Source organism: Thalia democratica, chromosome 5 (assembly GCF_965202585.1).
Source record: "Thalia democratica chromosome 5, ktThaDemo2.hap1.1, whole genome shotgun sequence".
NCBI lineage: Eukaryota > Metazoa > Chordata > Thaliacea > Salpida > Salpidae > Thalia > Thalia democratica.
The window spans coordinates 9895108-9917153 of record NC_139169.1 but is presented as its reverse complement, the minus strand read 5'-3'; the positions used below and the strand labels follow the sequence as shown (position 1 = coordinate 9917153).

At 26.9% G+C, this 22046-nt stretch overlaps 1 protein-coding gene across 1 annotated transcript; it reads left to right on the top strand.

Annotated features, from left to right (window-relative positions):
* Nucleotides 1–116: 116 nt before the first annotated feature.
* On the top strand, nt 117–20369 carry LOC145835385 (muscarinic acetylcholine receptor M4-like). The gene is made up of 8 exons (XM_082942951.1): nt 117–348; nt 13695–13886; nt 14154–14257; nt 15745–15907; nt 16225–16318; nt 16491–16687; nt 17014–17175; nt 19249–20369. The coding sequence occupies exons 1-8, from the start codon at nt 211–213 to the stop codon at nt 19567–19569; spliced, it is 1371 nt and encodes a 456-aa protein (XP_082799077.1). The 5' UTR covers nt 117–210; the 3' UTR covers nt 19570–20369.
* Nucleotides 20370–22046: the final 1677 nt, after the last annotated feature.

The following is a 22046-nucleotide window of genomic DNA, read 5'->3' as shown; positions in this document are numbered from 1 at the left end:
GCTAAGTTAAAGTCATGAAACTAATTAACTAATTATATAACTGATTTATTTATTAATACATAAGTGAGTTAAATTATAACTTAAACTTTAAAATTTTTTTCAACTTTTTCAGATATTTAGTCTATTTTAAAACTATGAGCTCCAAACAGTGAAAACCAATCAAAACACGTAGAAGCATAAAAAGAAAGGATAAAAAGCAAAACACCAAATATGGACAACACGACAGCGGTTCCATTTCTTACGTCATCGGAGTCCTTCATTGCGTCATCGACTGGGAGCGGATTGAAAGGTGGGGACGTTATGACGTCATCGCAACCCGTCGCCCCCGCGGAAAGAAGCACCGTTGAGGTCAGTTAAAAAATAATAAAAAAATATTTTTTTTTTAAATATGTTTTGCATTATTTACAATAGTATGCAGTTATATTAAAAAAAAAAAAAGTTTAAAGAATATTTACATTGTTTATAAAACTGTTCACATAAAAAGTATGCAATTATATTATAAAAGCACAGTTGAGGCAAAATATCAAATAAACTAATTACAATGGTACATAAACTTTGTTTGGCCATAGATACAAATTAGTAAATAGACATTTTTCAAAACATTTGACCTCTGTTTACAAGCCTTATTTAAAAATATATTTTCGTCTATTCGTCCGCCGTTTAAAACCAATTAAAAAAGTATTTGAACATACTCATCCCATAACTGCTATTTGAGTAAACTATCAGCGTACATATAAAACCAGATACTTAAACTAATAACTTTAGATTTACCTAAAAAAATTTTAAGCCTTTTTGTCTAAAGGTCTTTGAAAATATTAGTTAAAAAAACTAGTATAAAAGTATTTGGTAAAAAGTATGCAAGCGATTAGAAAACAATAATAAAAAAAATTAAAAGTAATACACAAATATTTACTTTCATATTATGTGACTTAAATAAGCTTATTCTTTTTTCTTTACTTTAGTTTTTTAACTTTATTGTGTGAACTGTTTTACAGCTTAAATTCAGCTAACATTGGAATTGTAACACAAGTGTTTGCTTTTGAAGCAGATTAGTAGCTTGTTGTAGCAATTGATAGCATTGAAGAATTGTTTTATCGCAATATTTGCCTTTATAAGTGAAAAAAAAATGTTCAAAAAATACGCTCACAATAAAATACGTACTTTTAAAATATTTACAGTACAACTATAGTTTAGTCTTTTTGATAGTAAATCATGGATTCAGTTTTTAAACTTTTACCTGAATGAAAAATTTTTTAGCACATTTGTTTTCATTTCCAAGAATGAAAGCTAAAGTTAGAAAATTCTAAGCGTAATATTCCTGGATATATTATAATTAACAGTAGTTTTAAACAATACTAAATCAAAAAATAGCAAAAAATAGCGTTTTAAATTTTACAAAACTTGTTTAATGAAATATTGAACTTTAAGTTTAGTATGTTTTGGACAGTACAACCACCAAATTTGGTTTTAAAGATAGAGTAAGAAATGATTTTTTATTTTATTTGAAACTGGCCTTTTATTGTTATCAAAGGCATTATTGATTAAAATGTAAAAGCATGAATTTTAATTGTTAAAACTGTCTTAACTTATTTTTCTTTAATTTTTTTTGGTAAAACTGTGCTGAAAAAGTATTTTGTGTTTTGTTTGAATTCAAATACTTTTATAGCGATTTTAAAGGTAATACCTATCGATTTTAAAAGTTACGATTGACATTTCTAAAAGACTGAAAAACATTTCAGTCAATAAGTTTATTTTATTTTTTAAGTCGTTTACTTCATACAACATTTATAGTTTTATACAGTAACTTTTATTTCATTCAAACTCAAAGTCTTTCAATTCAGTTTTTAAGTTTTTGCAAATTGAAAACTGAGTTAAGTATAAAACATGATTTTTTTGATTTGTGGTGTTATTGACTTTGATTTTTTTGATATTTATTAAGTTGTAAAAGTTTGTATAAGACCTGACGTACATACATTTCAAGTTTCTGTCAATTCTCAACGAAACGACGCATATTTTTGAACTTTTAAAATATAATCTTCCTTTTGTTGTTACTTGAAGCTAGTTCTGGAAACTGCCGAAAAATTTTTCATTTAATGTTTAAAAAAAATAATTTTTTTTCGCAAGTATTGTATAAAAGTTTCGTTTTTGATGCTGTTACAGGTATTGACGGTAGTATCTTCTGTTTAGTTTTAGCTAAAAAACATATCATTTTCAAACTATACTAGGTCTAACATACAAACTGAAACAAGGTCTTACGGCAGATATAATCTCATTGCTAGCAATACTTATCAGACTAATAATTAGATAAGCGTTTCCTACCAGTCTGAAACCAGTCGTTTGTCAAAAGACACTTTGTAGATTGTGAATGTTTGATTTAATTAGTATAAAGTTTACTTGAACCCGTTGTAGCATATAAATTATATATATATATATAGAGAGAGAGAGTCTAGCTGTACGTTCGATGCTTAGTTGTAAGGTTGTATCACAACTTAAAAGATTTTTTTTTCTTTAAACAATTTTTTTTTGTATCTTATGATACATTTTGGATGAACCATAGTTTTGCCATAAACTTTAAATATTAAGTTTTTATGTTCTATTTTAGTTTGTTCAAACTTACATTATATGTTATGACATTTTGAAGATTTCAGTTTTCCTGTTTACATATCACTTTGTTTTGATATTTCTAAATTATTGCCTAAGTTTATTCAAAGATTTCTTATTTCTCACAATAACGTCTCATCGATCACCTTTTGAGATCAGTAACGACGTGTTTCCAACACGATATGTTTCCATCTATGACGTCACAGTAACATCGAAAAGCGACGTATTATTTCATTGTTTTGCTGTCATCCGTAGATAAACTCAAAAAATACGAGCAGCTTCACTTGACAGGGTTGTCACCGAGAACCGAGCGTTGCTGACGACCGTCGAGTGTTCGGCGTGACTATTACGTCACTACTGCGACCGCAGCGATGCGTTAATGACGTCACAACGCTCACCTGACAATTTGATTGACGTGCGATTCAAGTTGAAGGTGGTCGTTTTAATTTTGACCAATCACAGCTGTATAATTCGATTTGAACGCTTTTGATTGGCTTAGTGTTGATTTCAAATAATTCTCTGTTGTTGGTTGTCACGTTGGCGTTTGAAGTTGAATTAAATACCAAATTTTATTTTATTTTTTTGAATTGAATATCAAATAGTTGTGGTTTTTTGTGTCCAGTTTTTGTTGTTGTTTTGATTCTTTTAAAAGATAATCTCTATAGTAAACAAAAAAGTGTTTTATTTTGTGAAAGTTTGAACTATAACATGAACTCGATTCAATCTTATTGGTTAGTAAAAAAGTTATACGTAATTTTATTTGATTTCCCAAACAGTGATTATGATTATTATAAACTAAAAAGGCCTTATAAAGGTTTATAAGGACTTTATCTTAAAGGCTCAGTATAAGTTGCGAATGAAAAGACATTGATTTGCTAAAACATTTTTTAATCTAAACAATTTTGGTTTGTTGTTTAAATTTTTTGTGTATAACAATTGTTTAGCGTAATTGTTTTAATTTCATCGTCTTTTATGTCATTTTATGTCTCATGAACAAAATTAAATTTTACAAAGGTGAGTTTTTCGAATGGTATAAATTTTAACTTTTAAATATTGCTTAAGTATGCAATTGTCGTTTTAACCAAACCAATTTAAAGCCAAAACATATTTTTTAATTGCTTTTATTTTTTTTAAGGTTTCATAAGTTGTTTTTACGGTTTAATAAAATTCATAAAAATCACACATAAATTCACGGATGTTTTTTGTGCAAAAAGCTTTTCACACCCAAACTGGTATTTAGGCGTCTTTTTTGTAGGTGACTTTGGCGCAGGTGTGTTTTTAAACACGCATTTTTCAGGGGATTAACTTCTTTAATTGAGTTTTGTTCAAATAATAAAAATACTAAAAATAATGTCGTTCTACAAAATATTCCAAGGAAGGATTTTAGATATTTTTGAAATTTTAAATCTAATGGAAATATTTTTAAACATTTATAGATAACACGTTACAACTATTAAACTAGGCTTTATATAAAATGCGATTTAAACTTTAAAAATAGCATAGGTCTTAAAACTTTATCACTTATAAATTTTTATTTAAGTAAAATAGTTTTGAAATTCATTTCAACCAAAGCTTTAAGATAAGAAGATTTAAAAGTGTTAAGAAAAATCAAAGCCTTGTAAGTCTAACTTAAGCTTCTTTTTAGACTTTATAATCTTTCCGGATAACAAATTTAACTTGTTATATTCAGATACAAAATGTTCTATAAATATAACCAATTGATAAATATTTCAAAATTCTTAAACTGAATAATTTAAAGATTAAGAAAGTTAAACTTATCCTAGAATCGAAATATTTTTCTTAAAGTTTATGGGATAAAAATTTTAATAAAGTAATTGCACACTTTAGAACTTCTAAATATAGAAATGGTTTATCATAAAGCTTAACAAGGATTAAGAATTGAGATTAAATGGTTTTAGGGATAAACATTTCACGGAAAAAAAAGTTAATCTATGAGTTTTAAAAACGATTAAATGTAAAAAATCACGTGTAAGAAATTAGTTTTTATTTTAAATTTATCTTTAATTCTAATACATGGTAAAACCAAAGTTATTTAAATTCAGTTTAGTCTTAGCTGTTTTGGAGATTTAAAAAAGATTACTTTGTTTCAATAATGTTTTAACTTTGCTTTTATACAGCATTCAAAAATTTCATTTTTGTCAAGTTTGACATGTTTAATTAGGATAAGTCACCTTTTAAAAACATGTAATTGATTTTATAGTTTGCAAAGCTTAAACTATAAACTTGATATTTATTCTTTACAAAGTTTGATAAGACAAAGTCGTCGGCTTAGCTAAAAACGATTATAACTTTTTATTAAAATAAAAAAGAAAAAAACTGTTTTTTAATCAGACGTTATAGTATAACTTTAATAAAAATTTGTAATTTCAGACTACTTATTTTGATGTATAAAGTGTCAAATTTTTCTTTTACATCACAACTTTAAAATCCTACTTATTTAAAATCAGTCCTTTATTTTAGTACTTTGAACTTTGTAGAACAGAAAATTTGTAATAAGCGTTTTCAGAGTTATAAAAACTTCTTCAAAATTTTAATTTCTTGCTCATTATATTACACTTTACTTGATGTTTTTTCTACATCAAACGTATATATCCATGCAACTTCAAAAGTCTTTTGCACGAGCCCTTCTTGAAAGCAGAAGCCAATTAAAAAGTCGCGCATCTCCGAAACACAAGTGCACAATAGTCACGAGAACAAAACCTTCTGGCCGCTGCGGTCTCCGCTGAAAAAAACCGCGAAGCAAGAAACCCATTAGCAGATGCTTTATTAGCACAAAGTGGCTTTTAACAAAAACAAACTAGTTCGAGCAGGGCAGACAGCTAAAAAAGCACAAATTTTTGTAGATGGTCGGTGTTCGCGTTCTTGTTTGCTCAGCGAAGCCCAAATCCCTTGTAACAACACTGTGACGCGGCAATCGTGGCGTCACGCGGCTCTCAACTCGCCTTTTGTGACGTAATAATGGCCAGAATTTTTAATCCGCTGATGGCACAATTGATACCTTAGGGGATTTTTTTGCGAAAAAGTCGTTTTTGACGCGCTGTCCTGATGCTTTTTAAAGACAAATTTAAAAAAATAAATTGAGCCAGCTTTTTTTTTGGAAAGGAAACTATATGTAAATTAAATTAACATTTAAATAAATTAAAATAATAATTAACTTTAAGTAATTTTTTAAGAAAACTTTTAAAACTTATCTATAAAACCATTTAAACTTTGTAAGTAAACTGTGTATTGTAAGTTAGGTAACATTATCGAAGTTTGAAATTACCCAATAATTTGAATATACAAGTTTTCTAACTTATACTTCAAAAATTGTATTTAAATTAATCACCAAACATCAAACTTATTATAAATAAAACAAAAAGCCTATGTTTAACTCTACTTGTTTTATTTATTTCTTAATACCTCGCGTAATAGGTTATTTTTATGGACACAAATTGCTTATTTTATTAAATAGATACCTTCTAATAATGCGTTTCAATTTAATGAAATTACAAGAAATTATTTATACCAGTTAAAGGAATTTGTTACTTAACTTTGAGGTAATCACATATTCCAATATGGTAATTTCAATATTTAATTATATTTGTTCCAACGTCTATTAAAACTGTCTGAGGGTTTTTTTCATCCGTTTATATATAAACGTTTTTATGTAAATATTGAATTACACTCCATTTAACTCCTAAATGTATGTTTATCACATTAAACTATAAATGTGCGTTTATTCATTTATACTTTGTGTTTGTAAATGCAATTATGTTTAAAAGGTAGACTTTAAAACAAAAATAATCAATAAATATATTTGTTTTTTTTTATATTTACAAATTAAGTGAAGTTTTTCTTTTTTAAATACTGTAGGTTTTTAGTTTTTATTGCTTTTTCTGTAAAACTTGTTAAAGCACTATGTTATACATTGTACACCATTAAATATAAAGTTTTTGAACATAACACTACTTTAAAATACAATTTACTAACATCTGTTAAACTTCAATATAAAATTTATAAAACAATTCTTTACACAATCTTCTAGTATTTATTTTGAATTTTTACCAAACTTGTGCAAAAATTCGTAGTAATATATGAATTTTTTCTAACTTAACATAGTGTATGATCATAAACACATATATGTATAAACCATTGTATTATTCAAATTTCTAATACTAAATAAAAATAGCTTGAATACTGTCAGAACGTAAAAATGAGTTATGTTTTAAACACTTTTTTTCTTCTGTAATATAATTCCTGTTAATAAATGATTTACTCAATAACTTAAGCATAAAATGATTGAATACTTTGGAAGTACTTAAACTGTTTTAAAAAATAGCAGACTTTAATCTATTATTGTCATTAAAAGATTTAAAACTTCTAAACTTCTTTTGTTTAAAAATGTTTAGAGGATAAACTAATTCAGTTCCAAATAAGTAAGTTAGATTTAGACTGTCTACGCTTAAATTTTTAGATTTTTTTTAGGAATGTTTAATTTTTAGTTGAAAAATACTTTAGAACCATTAAAATTTGTGAAATCTGCAAAACATGAAATTCTTGGTATGAATTATGTGTAACTCAAAAATTACATATATAAATTATGAAACATTAATATTCGTGCCTAATGACTTTTTAGTATAAACGATTATAGAAACCAAGAACTTGATTATATTTTTGTTGCTACAAGTTTGTGAAATATTTTTTTATACAGTTTTTTATAACAAATAATAATTTTAGCTTTGTCAAGACAGTTTAAAAAAGATTATATTGATTATTAAGCCAGAGATATCAAAAAGTGTATACTAAGTATTAATTAAAAAAATTTTACTTAAAGTTTAGTTGTATAGTTTTATTATAAACATTGCTACAATTACTTCTTATATTACATCTTCTCCGAATGAAGTTATTATTCAGCGTTCAATTGGAAAAAAGATAAATACAAAAAAATAAGAATGAAAAATGTTTTATTTTCCGAAAGGCTATTGATACACTAAATGCATATTGATTTTTTTTACTTGACCAAAATTTAATCGAGCCATATTTAAAAAAAGAGTGGAAAATTTACGGTCTATAATTAGGGGTATTTTATATATTTTCAATAAAATTTTATAAAGGTCAGGTAAACTTAAATATTTTTTGAGTTAACTTAGTTTAAACATAAGTTTTTTTTTCACGTTTTCTGTATTTATTACTCAGTTATTTGAAATTGATATACATTCTAATTGTTATGAATGCGTTTTTAAAGGTATTTGGGTTACAGTTATTTTTAAAATGTGTTTAGTTTATTTGAGTGTACTTAAGGGCAGATAATTTTTTTAATATGCTATAAATTGCATAAAAAATAAATATAAATTTTCTTTAAATTAATATTTTTATAGTTGAATAAAATCGTCTAAATGAACTCATTTTTTTAAGATCAGCTTATTTGTTCTTTTAAACTTTGTTTACTTAACTTTTTACTAACACATAAAGTGTGGTTTTATGCAACTTAAAACTATTTACATTGATTTAAATAGTTTATGGAATTTTGCTATTTTCAAAGAAATAGATATGTTTTGTTTATTAGAATAAACTCATTTTACTGAAAAGCACCACAAACGGTTGTTTACTAACAAATTACCAAAATATAACAAACTTTATACAAGTTTAATTTAGTTGCTTCAACTATTTTGTGACCAAATACTTTAAATTATGTTGAAATACTTTTGTATATTTGCAAGTATAACTTTTTTAACGTCATACAAAGCACATTTCTAAAAAAAAATTTGTTGTTTAACAACACATTTTAATAAAAGTACGTGTAATTGAGATATCAAATTTAAGTTTATACCAAACAAAACTTACTGACTTCTTTTTTAAAGGTACTGTACTGAATATTATCGGTTAAAATGCAGTTTAAACGTTACATTGAAAGTTATTTTTCACTATGTTTTCACGCTAGTAATAGTAATAAGCGTAAAATCAGTTCAGTTCGTGTAGCTATTTGTTATTTGTGCTTTTTCAATTAAACTCTTGTGACTGTAATTTGTTCACAGTTGTTGAAAGGAGTACTTTGCTTTTGAGTTCTGTATTATTCATGAACAATACTTGGAATATCATTTAAACGTTGTTTAACGTCGAGTTGTGAAAGAATTTTCATGAGTAACGTGTCAAATATTATGGACAGTAAAAAGCTTTATATTTTCAAAACTTTTGTTGTGTTTAGAATTAAGCTTTTATTGTTGAATAGTAGAACTATCTACTTTTAGTTATGCAAAAACTATGTTAATTTAAGTTTTTTCCAATACTTTTTCTTATACATTTCAATTAATTTTTAAGCTGCAATTTTTTTCTTTGTGTAAAATATAAACGTTATAACTTTCTTAGTGCAGTGAAATATAACTAAGTTTAGCAGTTGGTTCCCATACTTCCTAAAATATACTGAGTTGCATAACAAACATTTTATTTTTGGATTTTTAGAAGAGCTTAGAAAAAGTAGGTTAAAGTGTGAATATTAATGCAGTAGAAAGTTCTGGTTACATAACAAATAAATAGATATATTTTTATATAACTTTCTACATATGGACGTTTCTTAAGTGTAAGATGTGTTTTGATAGCAAAGTGATATCGGGATGTCCATCTGCACTTACATAACCGGAAAGAAAAATAACTAGGTGCACATCAAACAGGAAAAAATGATAAAATCTGTTAAACCACACGACATGAAACAACTTTTACAAGTCTAAATACACACAAAAGATACATGAAAAACGATAAGTCGGACAGAAACATTCTTTTGACTTTTGTTTACGGCCAGATCGACTATGATAAGATTTAAAGTGCACTTTTTGAACAGTAGATAAATACTGAGTTACAGGATTAGCTGACTTAGACTAGCAGTATAAGTAACCACTAGTTTATGTTTGTTTTCAATAAAAGTTCTACAAAATTAAACAATGGTTAAAAGTTAAATCTTTTGGAAATCGTAACATAAAAAAGTCTTCTTTTAAATCGTCTGAAGTAACATTTAAAACTTCGAAAGAGCTCTTTTAAAGATCAAATACAAGAACTTTGGACTTGTGCGAAAGTTTAAACAGCTACAGTGCTAAATACGTGACATCGACACAACTTATGTGATTAAATCAGGTTGCATAACAGTTGAAAGAAAGCTTACTAGTTTCAATACAAACAAAAGTCTGAAGTTTGAATAACAAAGTTATATGTAGACTGTAGTATTACTAGATTAGCTTTGATAAGAACGAAGTCTCGAGTATGATCAATCTTAAGCAATTTGATAAAACGAACGTAGATTGGCTATCTTAAATAAATGTTATGTTTATCTACATTTAAAATTTATGCACAATAGCCCTAGAATCAACAGCAATAAAGTAAACATCCAATATTACCAGATTGAGTTTGATAAATTAACAGGTTAAAATTTTCAAGTTCAAGTTAATAGATAATAAATAAAATCAGCGTAGTGAATTAGCTATCTTATGAAAATCGCATTACTAATAAAATTATGACTATTCAATGATACATGCTCTAAACTGAACAACAATAACGAGTTTTTTACAATAAAAGTTTTTAAAGACAGACACATAAATATCAAAGGTAAAATTTTTTTAAACATAGGAGAAAATCAATAAGCAAATTAAACAATAAACGATAAAATCTGTTAACACACGTCTTAAAATAACAGTCTACTGTACGTTAGAAAAAATATCACGTTAATAAGAAAGTTTAATGGCAAAGTCGAGACAGTTCCTGATAAAAACGCAACATAAATGTATCCTCTCTGGAGATAAGAAAATTTATGGCGAATGTTATCTTAATTTCACTTCCAATCTCGAGAAAACTGACAGCTTCCTTTGTCTCCATTCAAAACAAGACAGAAATAAAACTGACGCATCGATCTGGAAATGACAATAAAAATTCTGTACTTTTTGTTTATTTGCAGAAGGATTTCTTAGATGTTGTGTTTGAACAGGCGACCTACATTTTCTTGTAAACCCCAAAAGTTTTTTTTGTTGCCATGGCAACTAAATTTAGGTCGCTGTGCAGTTTGCAGCTCAAGTGGTTTTATAAATATCGAAAGAGTTAAAATTCAGTAAATTACATTGGAAAACTGCAATACTGCAAAAAAAATGGAAATTTGCAGCAACATTCAACTTTGAAACAAAAATTTTCCTTCTAATTTATTTGATTATAGCAAAAATTTTTAGAGCGTCCGTTTTTAGAATTTTTTCTATTTTTGCCTGTTTTAGCCGGATATCCTAATAATTTTTTTTTTTTAATCTAACTATTATTAAAAAATCACATTTATTTTTAACCTTTTAAGTATATCATTAATATATTTTTTTTTGTTTTAACACATAACAAAACCAGTTTACTTAAACAAAATTCTATACTAGCTTGTATACGTAAAAAATACTTTATTCGGTTTCATAATGTACTGTTTACATTTTGGTAACAAATCTTCTAAGTTAAAGTATAAACAAGTATGTAAAATAAACAATAGTTTTTTTTTTATGTTTGCACAACAATTACACTTTCATAAAAACACTTTAAAATATGTACGTATAAGCTTATGCAAAACAAAAAGAGTCTTTCATCAAATCTGTTTTTAATGCGTAATACGTTCACAGTAGCTGAAAATCGAATTATGTTGTTGTTATGCTTTCAAAATGTTTTAATGAAAACAAATTTTCAGAGAAAACCATAAAAAGAGCAACGGTTTGTACAAACTATTTTGAATTATAATTTAAAATTATGGTTTGAAATTTGAATTATACAAATTGTAATGGTTGGCATGTTTCTAGACAGGAACAAATCTAATGTTTATTACGTGTCATTTAACGTTTAAAACCAAACTTTTATTATTTAACGTTTAAAAATAAACTTTTCTCAAAAATTTAAAGCATTTGCAACCGCCAATCCAAACTGTTTGTGAAAAAGTTTTTATTGTATATCTAGAACCAAAACTACTAAAATCTTTTAAAATACTTTAAAAAAAGTAATGGCCTTAAACTTACTGCATAAGTGAACTAGTTTTAAAAATATATATTAGTTTCTGTTTTAATATGCTGAATGCTTTATTGCTTAAAATGACGAATACATCTTTACAAAAAAGTAACTTATTAAGTTTGTTTTTACAACCTTTTTAACAATATGACTTTTAACATTACAATAACTTTTGCTCTTGTTCTAAGAAACAAGTGCATTTTTGACTAATAGACACCAAAGATTTATCTCATTGACAAAAATCTTATCAAAACAGAAATGAAACTTTCATCCAATTTAGTTTTGAAATATTGTTTTCTTTATAAATTATCCTTCAAAAACATGTTTTGCTTTTGAGTAGAAAACCTTGTACTTCGTTTTGAATGCGATTAGTTAAACAAATACTATATAATGCTGTTTCAATATTTCAAAAAGTTATTACTTATGTTTGTATTTCTGCATACATAAAGACTGGGTTTGACAAAATAACTTTATTCAATAAAACGTAATGTTTTATGTTTGTTTTTGAAACAATGAAAAACTTGTTTTAAATATTTTATTACTAATTTGTTTTACTGATTTGAACTACTTTGGCTCTCTTATTACTAACTTCTTTTATAATATAATCAACCTTATAAAAGTTTAACACAGTATTTTTTTTAAGTCTAGCTTAAAATATTATTATTAACAAACATTTCTAAATACTTAAAAATCTATTGGATTAGGTTTTTTTGTTTTATCATTTAGAGTAAGTTCAAAGCAATTTTGATCACATTAAATAATTTTAATTCAAACTTGAATTTAAAAAGAACTATAAAAAGTGACATTGACAGAAAATTTTGGCCTAAATTCTGTCAACAGAAAACTTATATTTACTTACTTGCTTTTTATATAAGAAAACTAATTTTTTTTTTATTTATTCAGCACAAAAAAAAAACAACTTTGTTCTAAATGATTGATTGTGTGTTCGAAATAAATAAAAGTGCATTTTAATATATTTTCGATGTTTAAACCAATTTAGTAACCACAAACACTTAACATACATCTAAAAGAAACGAATTGATCTTTTAAAGAATGATAAATAACAACAGTACATAATACTTTTGTTTCTTAATTTTTTTTTGTGAATACTTGTAACCGATTCAAATAAAGCTTAATCATAATCGACATAATTTTGTGACTTGTAAAAAATACGTGTTCTAAATTGCACTTTAAACCTAATATGCTTAAAAACTAATGACAATATAAAATAAGTGAATAGTTTTTATTTTAGCATCATATTTCACCAACTATGTGTTATTTAGATCGTTTAACATGTTAATACTTCTAAAAACAAAAAAATGCTTTACAGCCAAAAGTTAAACCATAAAAAGTTCATACGAAACTAAAAATTTTTCATAAGCATTAATAAGTTTTTTTTAAATTTAAACCTTACCACAAACAATTATTTTTTTTTCCTTCTATAAACGAACAGTAATCAAGAATTATATTTTTGTAAAAAAATTAGACTTATATAAAATACAAACAAAATAATAGTGTTATTTATTTATCGTAAGGAAAAGTAGTTATTTTTAATTTTACGATTTTTTTTAGTTATGGTAACGTTATATGAATAAAGTACACAAAAACTAATACTAATAAACTAGAACAAATCTCTAAACATGTAGTAGCAATCTCCATCAAAATCATAATACTGATGCTTAAAATTTAATTATAGAACAAATGTGTACAACCATCTAACATAACAAAATATAAAACATAACCTTGTATCATAACAGGTAGTAGCAATCTCCACCAAAATCATAACACTGATGCTATTAACTTGATTACAGAACAAATGTGTACAACCATCTAACATAACAACATATAAAACTTAACCTTGTATTCTAACAGATAGTAGCAATCAGCATCATAGCCATCATACTGATGCTATTAACTTGATTATAGAACAAATGTGTACAACCATATAACATACCAACATATAATGTATCATAACAGATAGTAGCAATCTCCATCAAAAACATAACACTGATGCTATTAGCTTGATTATAGAACAAATGTGCGCAACCATCTAACATAACAACATATTTAACCTTGTCTCAAAACAGATAGTAGCAATCAGCATCATAGCCATCATACTGATGCTGGTGACAGTGGTGGGCAACTTCCTGGTAATTTGGAGTTACAGGATCAACAGGAGGTTAAGGGACATCAACAACATGTTCCTGGTGTCCCTGGCGTGCTCAGACCTCGTCATAGGGGTGGTCTCCATGAACTTGTACCCCATCACTATGATCAGGGTGAGTTGGTATTAATTTTAATTTTTAATAACAAGACTAAACTTTTGATTTTGAAGAACACCATAACTATAATAGGGGTTAGTTGATTTTATTTAAGAGTTTTTGTTTTATAATACTTAAAATGTTAATAGCTTTAGTATGCACAACCTGTTTAAGACACAATTTTGTAAATGATATTTCATTAGTTTCAACAACAAAAATGGTTGTTTGGCAAATTTCTTTTAACACCTGTTTTATTTTATTTTGTATATTTTATTAATTTAACAGCAACAATGGTTATTTGGACAAGCAGCCTGTACTACTTGGTTGTCAATAGATTACACGATGAGTATGGCTTCAGTCGCTAATCTACTGCTCATTTGTTTTGATAGGTAATTTTTGTTAATAATTCGTTTGTTTTTTTTTAATAAAAATATAATATTGTTTATGTTACAAAGGTAATCTGTCTTGTTTATAATCTATTTTTCTCTTAAAGCTTTAAAATTCAAACCCGCAGTATTTAAAGTTATTTAGCTTAATAAAATTTTATGATCCTATGTTAATAACATTTATGATAAACTAGTTTAAATCTGTATAATAAAACCTCACCTTTAGAATAGTTTTTGTACTTTCCAAGAAATGGCCAATACTAATTTATTAAACTATAAAACAAATTTAATTTTTTCCGTTCTACTAGTTATTATTCTATTTCTTTTTAGATATGCTTAAGTTTCTCATTACTTATAAAGAAATATTTTTAACTTTTTTGCGGAAATTTTGGAAATAATTCCTCTAATTTCTTTCATTAACTTTTTATTACGTTATTAAGTTTAATGGTTTTCCCTATATTTTCGATACGAAGAATAATCTCATTTATTTATTATAAGTTCAATGAACAAGCATTGCGAACCTATTTTTAGGATTTTTGTGTCTGAAATTAATAATTCAAATCACAAATTTCACAAAAATATATATACTTTCTTTTTTTCTTATGCAATAAAATAGAAATGTTCTTACTGGTTCAGGTCAACCAAGTTAAATAAAAACAAAAAAATATGTTTTAAAATTTACCAGTAGTAAAAATCAAATATAGGTAAAAATTAAAAACAATTGTCAAAGTTAACTAAGTTCACAATTTTTGTGAAGTTATTTCTTGTTTTATAAACTAAGTTATGTAAGACTGAAAATACAGTATTGATAAGGTCAGTTAAACAAAATAAAGCTTAAAAAAAACTAAATAAATTGTTAGTTAAAAGAAAAAATAAACAACAATGAAAATCAACTACCAAAATCGATAATAAAATACAAATTTATAAAAATACTTTAAAACAGTTTTTTTTGTAATCTTAATGTAGTTTATAACTAAAAAAATTACTTATGCTACACCGAATAAAATTAAAAGAAGTAATTATATAGTAAAAAAATTTCAAATTTTAAGCATATTTAGTATGTAACAGTATGTCATTATACATTGTTATTCAACTTGCTATAATTATATTACAACTAATAAATCTATGACCTCATCAAACATAATAATCTTTCACGTACCACCCCCTTATTACAACTAACATAAATAAATAGTTCTTAAGTTTCATATGAACAGTAAAATTCTAACTTGTTTACACTAAGTAACGAAACCATTCACTTAACAACCCTCTTACAGTAAAGTAACAGTTGTTTTAGTAATTATTTTTAGTTATAATTTTTTTACACGTACTCCTCAGTAACAAAACCATTCCCTTAACATCCCTTTTACAGTACGTTATATAAAGTAAACAGTTGTTTAGTCAAATATCCCAAACAGATACTCCTCAGTAATTCATCGCCTTTATTAAGTCTACCGAGCAAATTAAAACTGTAGAAAATCAAATTTTTACAGATACTTCTCAGTGACGAAACCGTTCACCTACCGCCCACGAAGAACAAGATCCAGGGCTCAGATCATGATCGTGTCAGCATGGATCTTCTCATTTCTCCTCTTCACCCCACTCATCGTAATATGGCCGTTCGCGTACCCGCCCGAAAAAATTGATGAGACCCAGGTTTTTTGAATTGCTGAAATATTTTTTAAAGTTTTTTGTGTTTTTTAAAACATTTTGAGTTACACTTAAATAATAATTGATGAGACAAAAGTTTGTTTGACCTGTTGATATTTATTTGCTCGTATCATTATGATAGTGCTAAAAACGCAAAAACAATTTGTATTTTCCTTTAGTTTGATGACTCCTAAAAGAACTCATGCTAGAGAGTTTTTTTTATAAAAAATTACAAAGAACTTTTTAAATATAATACATTTACTTAGTTTGTAAACTTAATTTCTTGCTTTAGTTGACATAAACATTAGTTAACTTCGCAACAGTGTCTCCTCCCATTTTACGAGAACAAGCCCATCACCATAGTAACCGCCCTTTTCGCATTTTTCATCCCAATCGTTGTCATGGCTGTAATGTACGGTAAGTATCATCATAAGTGTTTTTATATTGTTGATTGTCTAATAGAAACAAATACAATTAGAAAACAAACATTAGAAATTAGCATTTGTACTTACACGTACTTTTGATAGACTATACTTTTATAAATTAAAAACTTTAGTTTATTTCTACATAGTTTAATTAATATCTCCAGGAATAATCTTCGTTGAGACGCGCAAATGCGCCAAATACCTGCACCACAGTTCTACCGCCAGGGGGCGCAGCAACACTGTTACCACGACAACAGGTGATGACAACAAGAGGGTGGGAGGAAGCTGCCTGATATCACCCAGTCTTTCCAGGAAGTTGATGGGTAGGAGATCAACCGCGCAGCACAACAGAACTTCTCAGGTTGGGGGATTTTTTTGTTTTTTATGACGTATAACAATTTTTAAAGCTGTTATTTTAAAGAAAATTACTTTTTTACGATTAGTTTGTTTCCAGGTAAATGCTAACTGAATGTATATGCTTTTATGGATTCAGTAAAAATTAGTTTCATGTTTTTTTTATTATTTTAGTCAACAGACATCATCATTTAACTTTTTTTTAAGAAAATTAATTTTTGACAACTAAAAACTCAAAGATACTTGAGCTTGTAAGACGATTAGGGATATCAAACCATTAACTTTCCATCAATTCAAACTTATGACGTCATAACCAAGTGAATACGTCAACAGGCGCCCACTCACAACAACAACCAGATGTCGTCCAGTGAAAGGAAAGCGGCAAGAACTTTATCGGCCATTTTGGTCGCTTTTTTTGTCACGTGGCTCCCGTACAACGTGTGCACGATATTGAAGACGATACTGAACGACAATGGTCAACTAATTCCGCCATGGGTGAGTTGTTATGATAATTATTTACAACTAAACACTATATTAAACAATCCTCAAGACAATACTTAAACATAACAGACAATTAATACCGCCATGGGTAAGCTGCTATAATGTTGTAAATAAATACTAAGCAATAATACATAATAATATAATAATAAATAGCTATAAATAATACAATGAGCAGTCCTCAACATAATACTTAAGGACCATGGTCAACTAATACCTCCGTGGTTCAGTAATTGTCTTATGATAAATATTTATATTATAATACATAATACTTAAAACGACAATGATTGATAATGGAAAGTTTATACCACAATGGGTGAGTTTTATATAATTAATTATTACTTAAAAAAGTCAAACTCAAAACAATACTAAACAATAACGAATAACTAGCTCTCTTATGGGTGATTAAATAATAACTATTATTTAGAATGTTGTAAAGTTGACTGAACACTTTTTATGTAATGGTTTTTTGCATACTGTAATACAAGTAAACTATTTTTAGGTATAAAAATAAAGGAGTAGCTATAGATAAAACAAAAGATAACAGTTTATAAGTTTTACTAAATTTAATTATGTTCCCATACTTTTTGTCTTATTTCTGTTATACATATTCCTAATTAGTTTTTAGGAAATTAAAAATGAACAAATAATAAAAAGCTGCATTTAGTAAAGACATCCTGGTATCAGTAAATAATAATTTGTAGCAAATAGTTGCACTGTAACAGGGCAATATTATTCTTTTAAAAACTGTATCTAAATATACGTAAAAATTCCATAGGTATGATATACGTATATTCAAGTTTATCAATCAAGGTTATTTTTCAAGTTGATTTATTTACTTTTTAGAAATTTATATATGTATGAAAGTAAAAAGCAACTAAAGTTAATCTACGTACAATAACTTAACCCAAAAAATTTCGATTTCATTAATTAAACAAACTAATTAATTAAATTTTGTAATCTTCTTCTTGCATAAGCATAGGGTGTTTTAAGTATTTTTAGATAAAGCTTTTCTTTTAAATAAAATTGCTTTTTTACAATGTAGGTAATTTTACAACTTATACGACTATTGCGATTGATCTATTTTAATAGTTTTGTTAATTTGTTCACAATTTGCACACGCATTTTTTGTGTGTAAGTTTATTGTGATAAAGGTCATAAAATCATAAACTAATAATAATTGCTATTTTCCCACTACACCATTAGGTATATATTAAGTAATCAATAAAAAAATAATTACTGTATTTCGAAGTTGTTTAGAAATATTGGCTAGTTCCTTGAACTGATATGTTAAAATTTCTAGCGTCAGTTTATGCGTAAAAGTACTATTGTGGCCAGGAATTTTTCTTAATATTTTAATTAAGTTTTTAACTATTTAATTAAGTTTATTCATTTAATAAGTTTTCGGCTTGGCGATTTTCTAATTAAACTACAAACTAAAACTTTCTCAGTTATGGGAAGGTTTGCTACACCAAATATACATTTAGAAATGTATGGTCTTTATTACGGAGCTATGAAATCAAGAAACTCATTTATTTCTGTTTCTTTGTTTCTTTATTTTCATAGCTCCAATGAAGTGTGTTAACCCGTTAACACACAGAAACATGCGTTAGTGTAATAAAAAAAGAATTTGTTATTATTTATTCCAGTGAACTTTTTTCGCTCGGATCTTTGTTAACAAACGCTTAGATAAAAAATGTGTAGTCTAAGTAAATTTTTGATAAATTAAAGATAAATTAAACTAATAACAAAAATCTTCTCAGGTGTGGGATCGTGCCTACTAATTATAAATTAGTATCATAAAATACAATATAACTTGATAAATCATAAAAACAAATTTAAATAAATGACTCTTCTCAGGTATAAGAGGGTGCTTGCTACTTTTGCTACATCAACTATAATATATGCAAAAATAAACAATAAAATAAAGTAAACTAATAATAAAAATCTTCTCAGGTGTGGGAGGGTGCTTACTACCTGTGCTACATCAAACATAGATTAAGAAATATATAGTCTAAATAAATTGTTATAATAAATATTTAAGGTAAACTAATAATAAAATCTTCTCAGGTGTGGGAGGGAGCCTACTACCTGTGCTACATCAACTCGACCATCAACCCGTGCTGCTACGCTCTCTGCAACAAGACGTTCCGCAGGACCTTCATACAAATACTCTCCTGCCAAACGTGGAAGGGAAAGCACCTGAACGGGGCGAGCATGACGTCGAAGAAGATGATGGAGTCGTCGTCGTCGTCCGGCAACCACCAGCGGCTGTCGTGCAAGAAGGCGGGAAGGATGTCGTCGTCGAACGGAAACCACGTCGTGACGTCACTGAGGAGCAGCCAGGCGCACGAGGCGATGCTGAACAACAAGAGTGACGTCATACTGTAAGTGCGAAAGTGACGTCACGAACGATGGGATGTTGGTTTTGACGTCGCACAACGAGAAATTTGAAACCGTGACGTCATAAAACAAACTGGAACAAAAAGTTTGCCCGAAAAAGGGCCCAAGAAAACTATTTTGACGTCATAACGTTGCCACTGACCTTTCTTCGCCAGCAAGCGACTTTTTGACGTCATAAAGGGTGGATCGGGAGAAACGGACAAAACTTCAAAAAGCATAAAGTTGATTTCGTGTTCTTTTCCGTGAGCAAACATTAAAAATTGCTTTTCTCAATCAACGAGCTGTAACTTTAAACGAAACAGTTCAACATTTTTTTGTCTTCAAACCAACCCTATGAGCTATTGGTTTTGTTTTCTTTGTGCCTGAATTTTTTTTTAAATAATGATAAAAATGTCAAAACTACTATGAGACCAACCGTAAAAGTGCTTTGATACGGCCAAATAGTTTTTCTACCAAAAAGTAAAAATAAAATGAAATAAAACGTTCAATTTTTATCTTTTGAATTTTCTCAGGTCTTTTTAACTGTTTTGTTTTCAAAATTCGTTGCTTCTAATCATTTTTTCCGTTGTCCTCAAAATTTAATTATTTTTTATAGTAGTATTTATGTTGTCGGTTTTTATCCATTTTAAAAAGGTCATTTAACTTTTTAAATGGTTAACTTTTTGAAAAAAATAATGTGCATTCTGAATCGATGACACTGTCCTTTTTAATATGTATCTAGTTTAGTTTTTACGTATCTTTATTGTACTTTTATTTAATTCGTTGTTCGTAAACTAGAAAAATTAAATTATGACACATTGTTTTTCGAAGCTTGTTGTGTATTTATTTATTTTACAACAAACAAGAGTACTAATACACAATGCTTTTTTTAATATATTTTCTATTTATTTTGAATTACATTTTCCAACAAAATCTAAAAACCAATCCAAAATATTTAAAAGTTTGGAAACTGGTTTGCTAGAATTTTAGAGTGTTTATTTAAAATATTACTTATTAAACTAAAGTTTACTTACAATTTTTTGTTATATTCAAAAAAAGACTATACAGTTTAAAATATTTTGAACAAATTTCATTAAATAAGTTTGATATTTATAAAAACTAGATAGAAAAAGTTAATTTTTAAACCTTAAAACTTTCAAAGGGTTTTTAAATCTTCTACAAAAAATTTAACACGTCCAGACTACAAAGCAAATACTGCAAGACATAAACTTGAGAACCACCTCACAAGTACACTGTTAAGTGTTTGAACTAGAGCACTAAGTACACATAAAATTAGATTGTTGAGATTGTTTAACTTTTAATGCGACTTACGTAATATCTGTATTTGTTTAAACTAGTAAAATCAAGTACACTTTTTTTTTGCAGGCTAAAAATCATATTTTTTTAGATTTAATAGTATTTTATAATAACTTTTTAAACTTAATTAGGTTGTTGATGTGTTACAACATTTATATAAAACATTTAATAAAAAATTCAACTAAAACAGTTTAATCTCTGTTTTATGAAATCTAGGCCAACAACTTATAGCTACACTTTTACAAAACATCATGAAAAAACATGATGTTTTTGATGAGTACTTCCGAGTGTTTGAATAACAAAACAAACAAAAGATAAAAATGCTTGAACTTTTAATATTTATAAAACTGGCAGCTACGTACCTTGTGCTTGTGATAATGTAGGTTAAAAACTTCTTCATAAAAGAAACTAAAACAAACTATGAAAAAATTATCCGAAACTATCAACACTTTGCTTCTTAAAAAATGTTTTTTCTTATAAAAATAAAAACGCTACTGTGTAGGTATTGTAAATAGAACGGTTTGTATACTAATTATAAACCACAAATTTATTCTTACTTCTAAATCATACTTGATCATGCTATATATTATTTTAATTTCCCTGAAACTTGTGTGTTTCTTGATTAACTTTTCAATTAAAGATATTTTGCTGTTGCCACTTGATACAAGTAAACGAGCATCTTTTTCATAAAATTTGCAAGGCTTTGTGTATTTATTGTTTCAAAGTTCTAACGTAAAAGGAATACAATAAAGTTTATATGTTAAATGACAGATCTGATAAATGACTTATGAATTTAACCAACAAAAGTCAAACCAACAGATTTTTAATGGCAGTATAATATTTCATAGTGAGTTTTGTGTATTTATATTTTTTTATTATATATAAGTTTTATAACTTTTAATTGAGCTAAAAATTTTTGTTGAATAAATATTTTTGTGTTTAATACTTTAATACAGTAATCAGGAAAATTATATGCCTGTAAAGTTTGTAAATACATAAATCACGAAATAGAAGAGTGCTTTGTAGCATTTGTTGCTCAAATATTAAAACAGCAATTAAACACACTGTAAAGATGCTTAAGTACTTGTTATGCAATGTTGAAAAACAGTTTAAAAAAAAAATGTGTGTTTCACACTTCGAAATTTAATAAATATAATATACAAGCTAAG

Coding starts and splice junctions, on each gene's coding strand:
- LOC145835385 (XM_082942951.1), top strand. CDS start 211: ATGGACAACACGACAGCGGTTCCATTTCTTACGTCATCGGAGTCCTTC. Junction 15,908..16,224: donor AAAAAATTGATGAGACCCAG/GTTTTTTGAATT, acceptor ACTTCGCAACAG/TGTCTCCTCCCATTTTACGA. Junction 17,176..19,248: donor GTCAACTAATTCCGCCATGG/GTGAGTTGTTAT, acceptor AAATCTTCTCAG/GTGTGGGAGGGAGCCTACTA.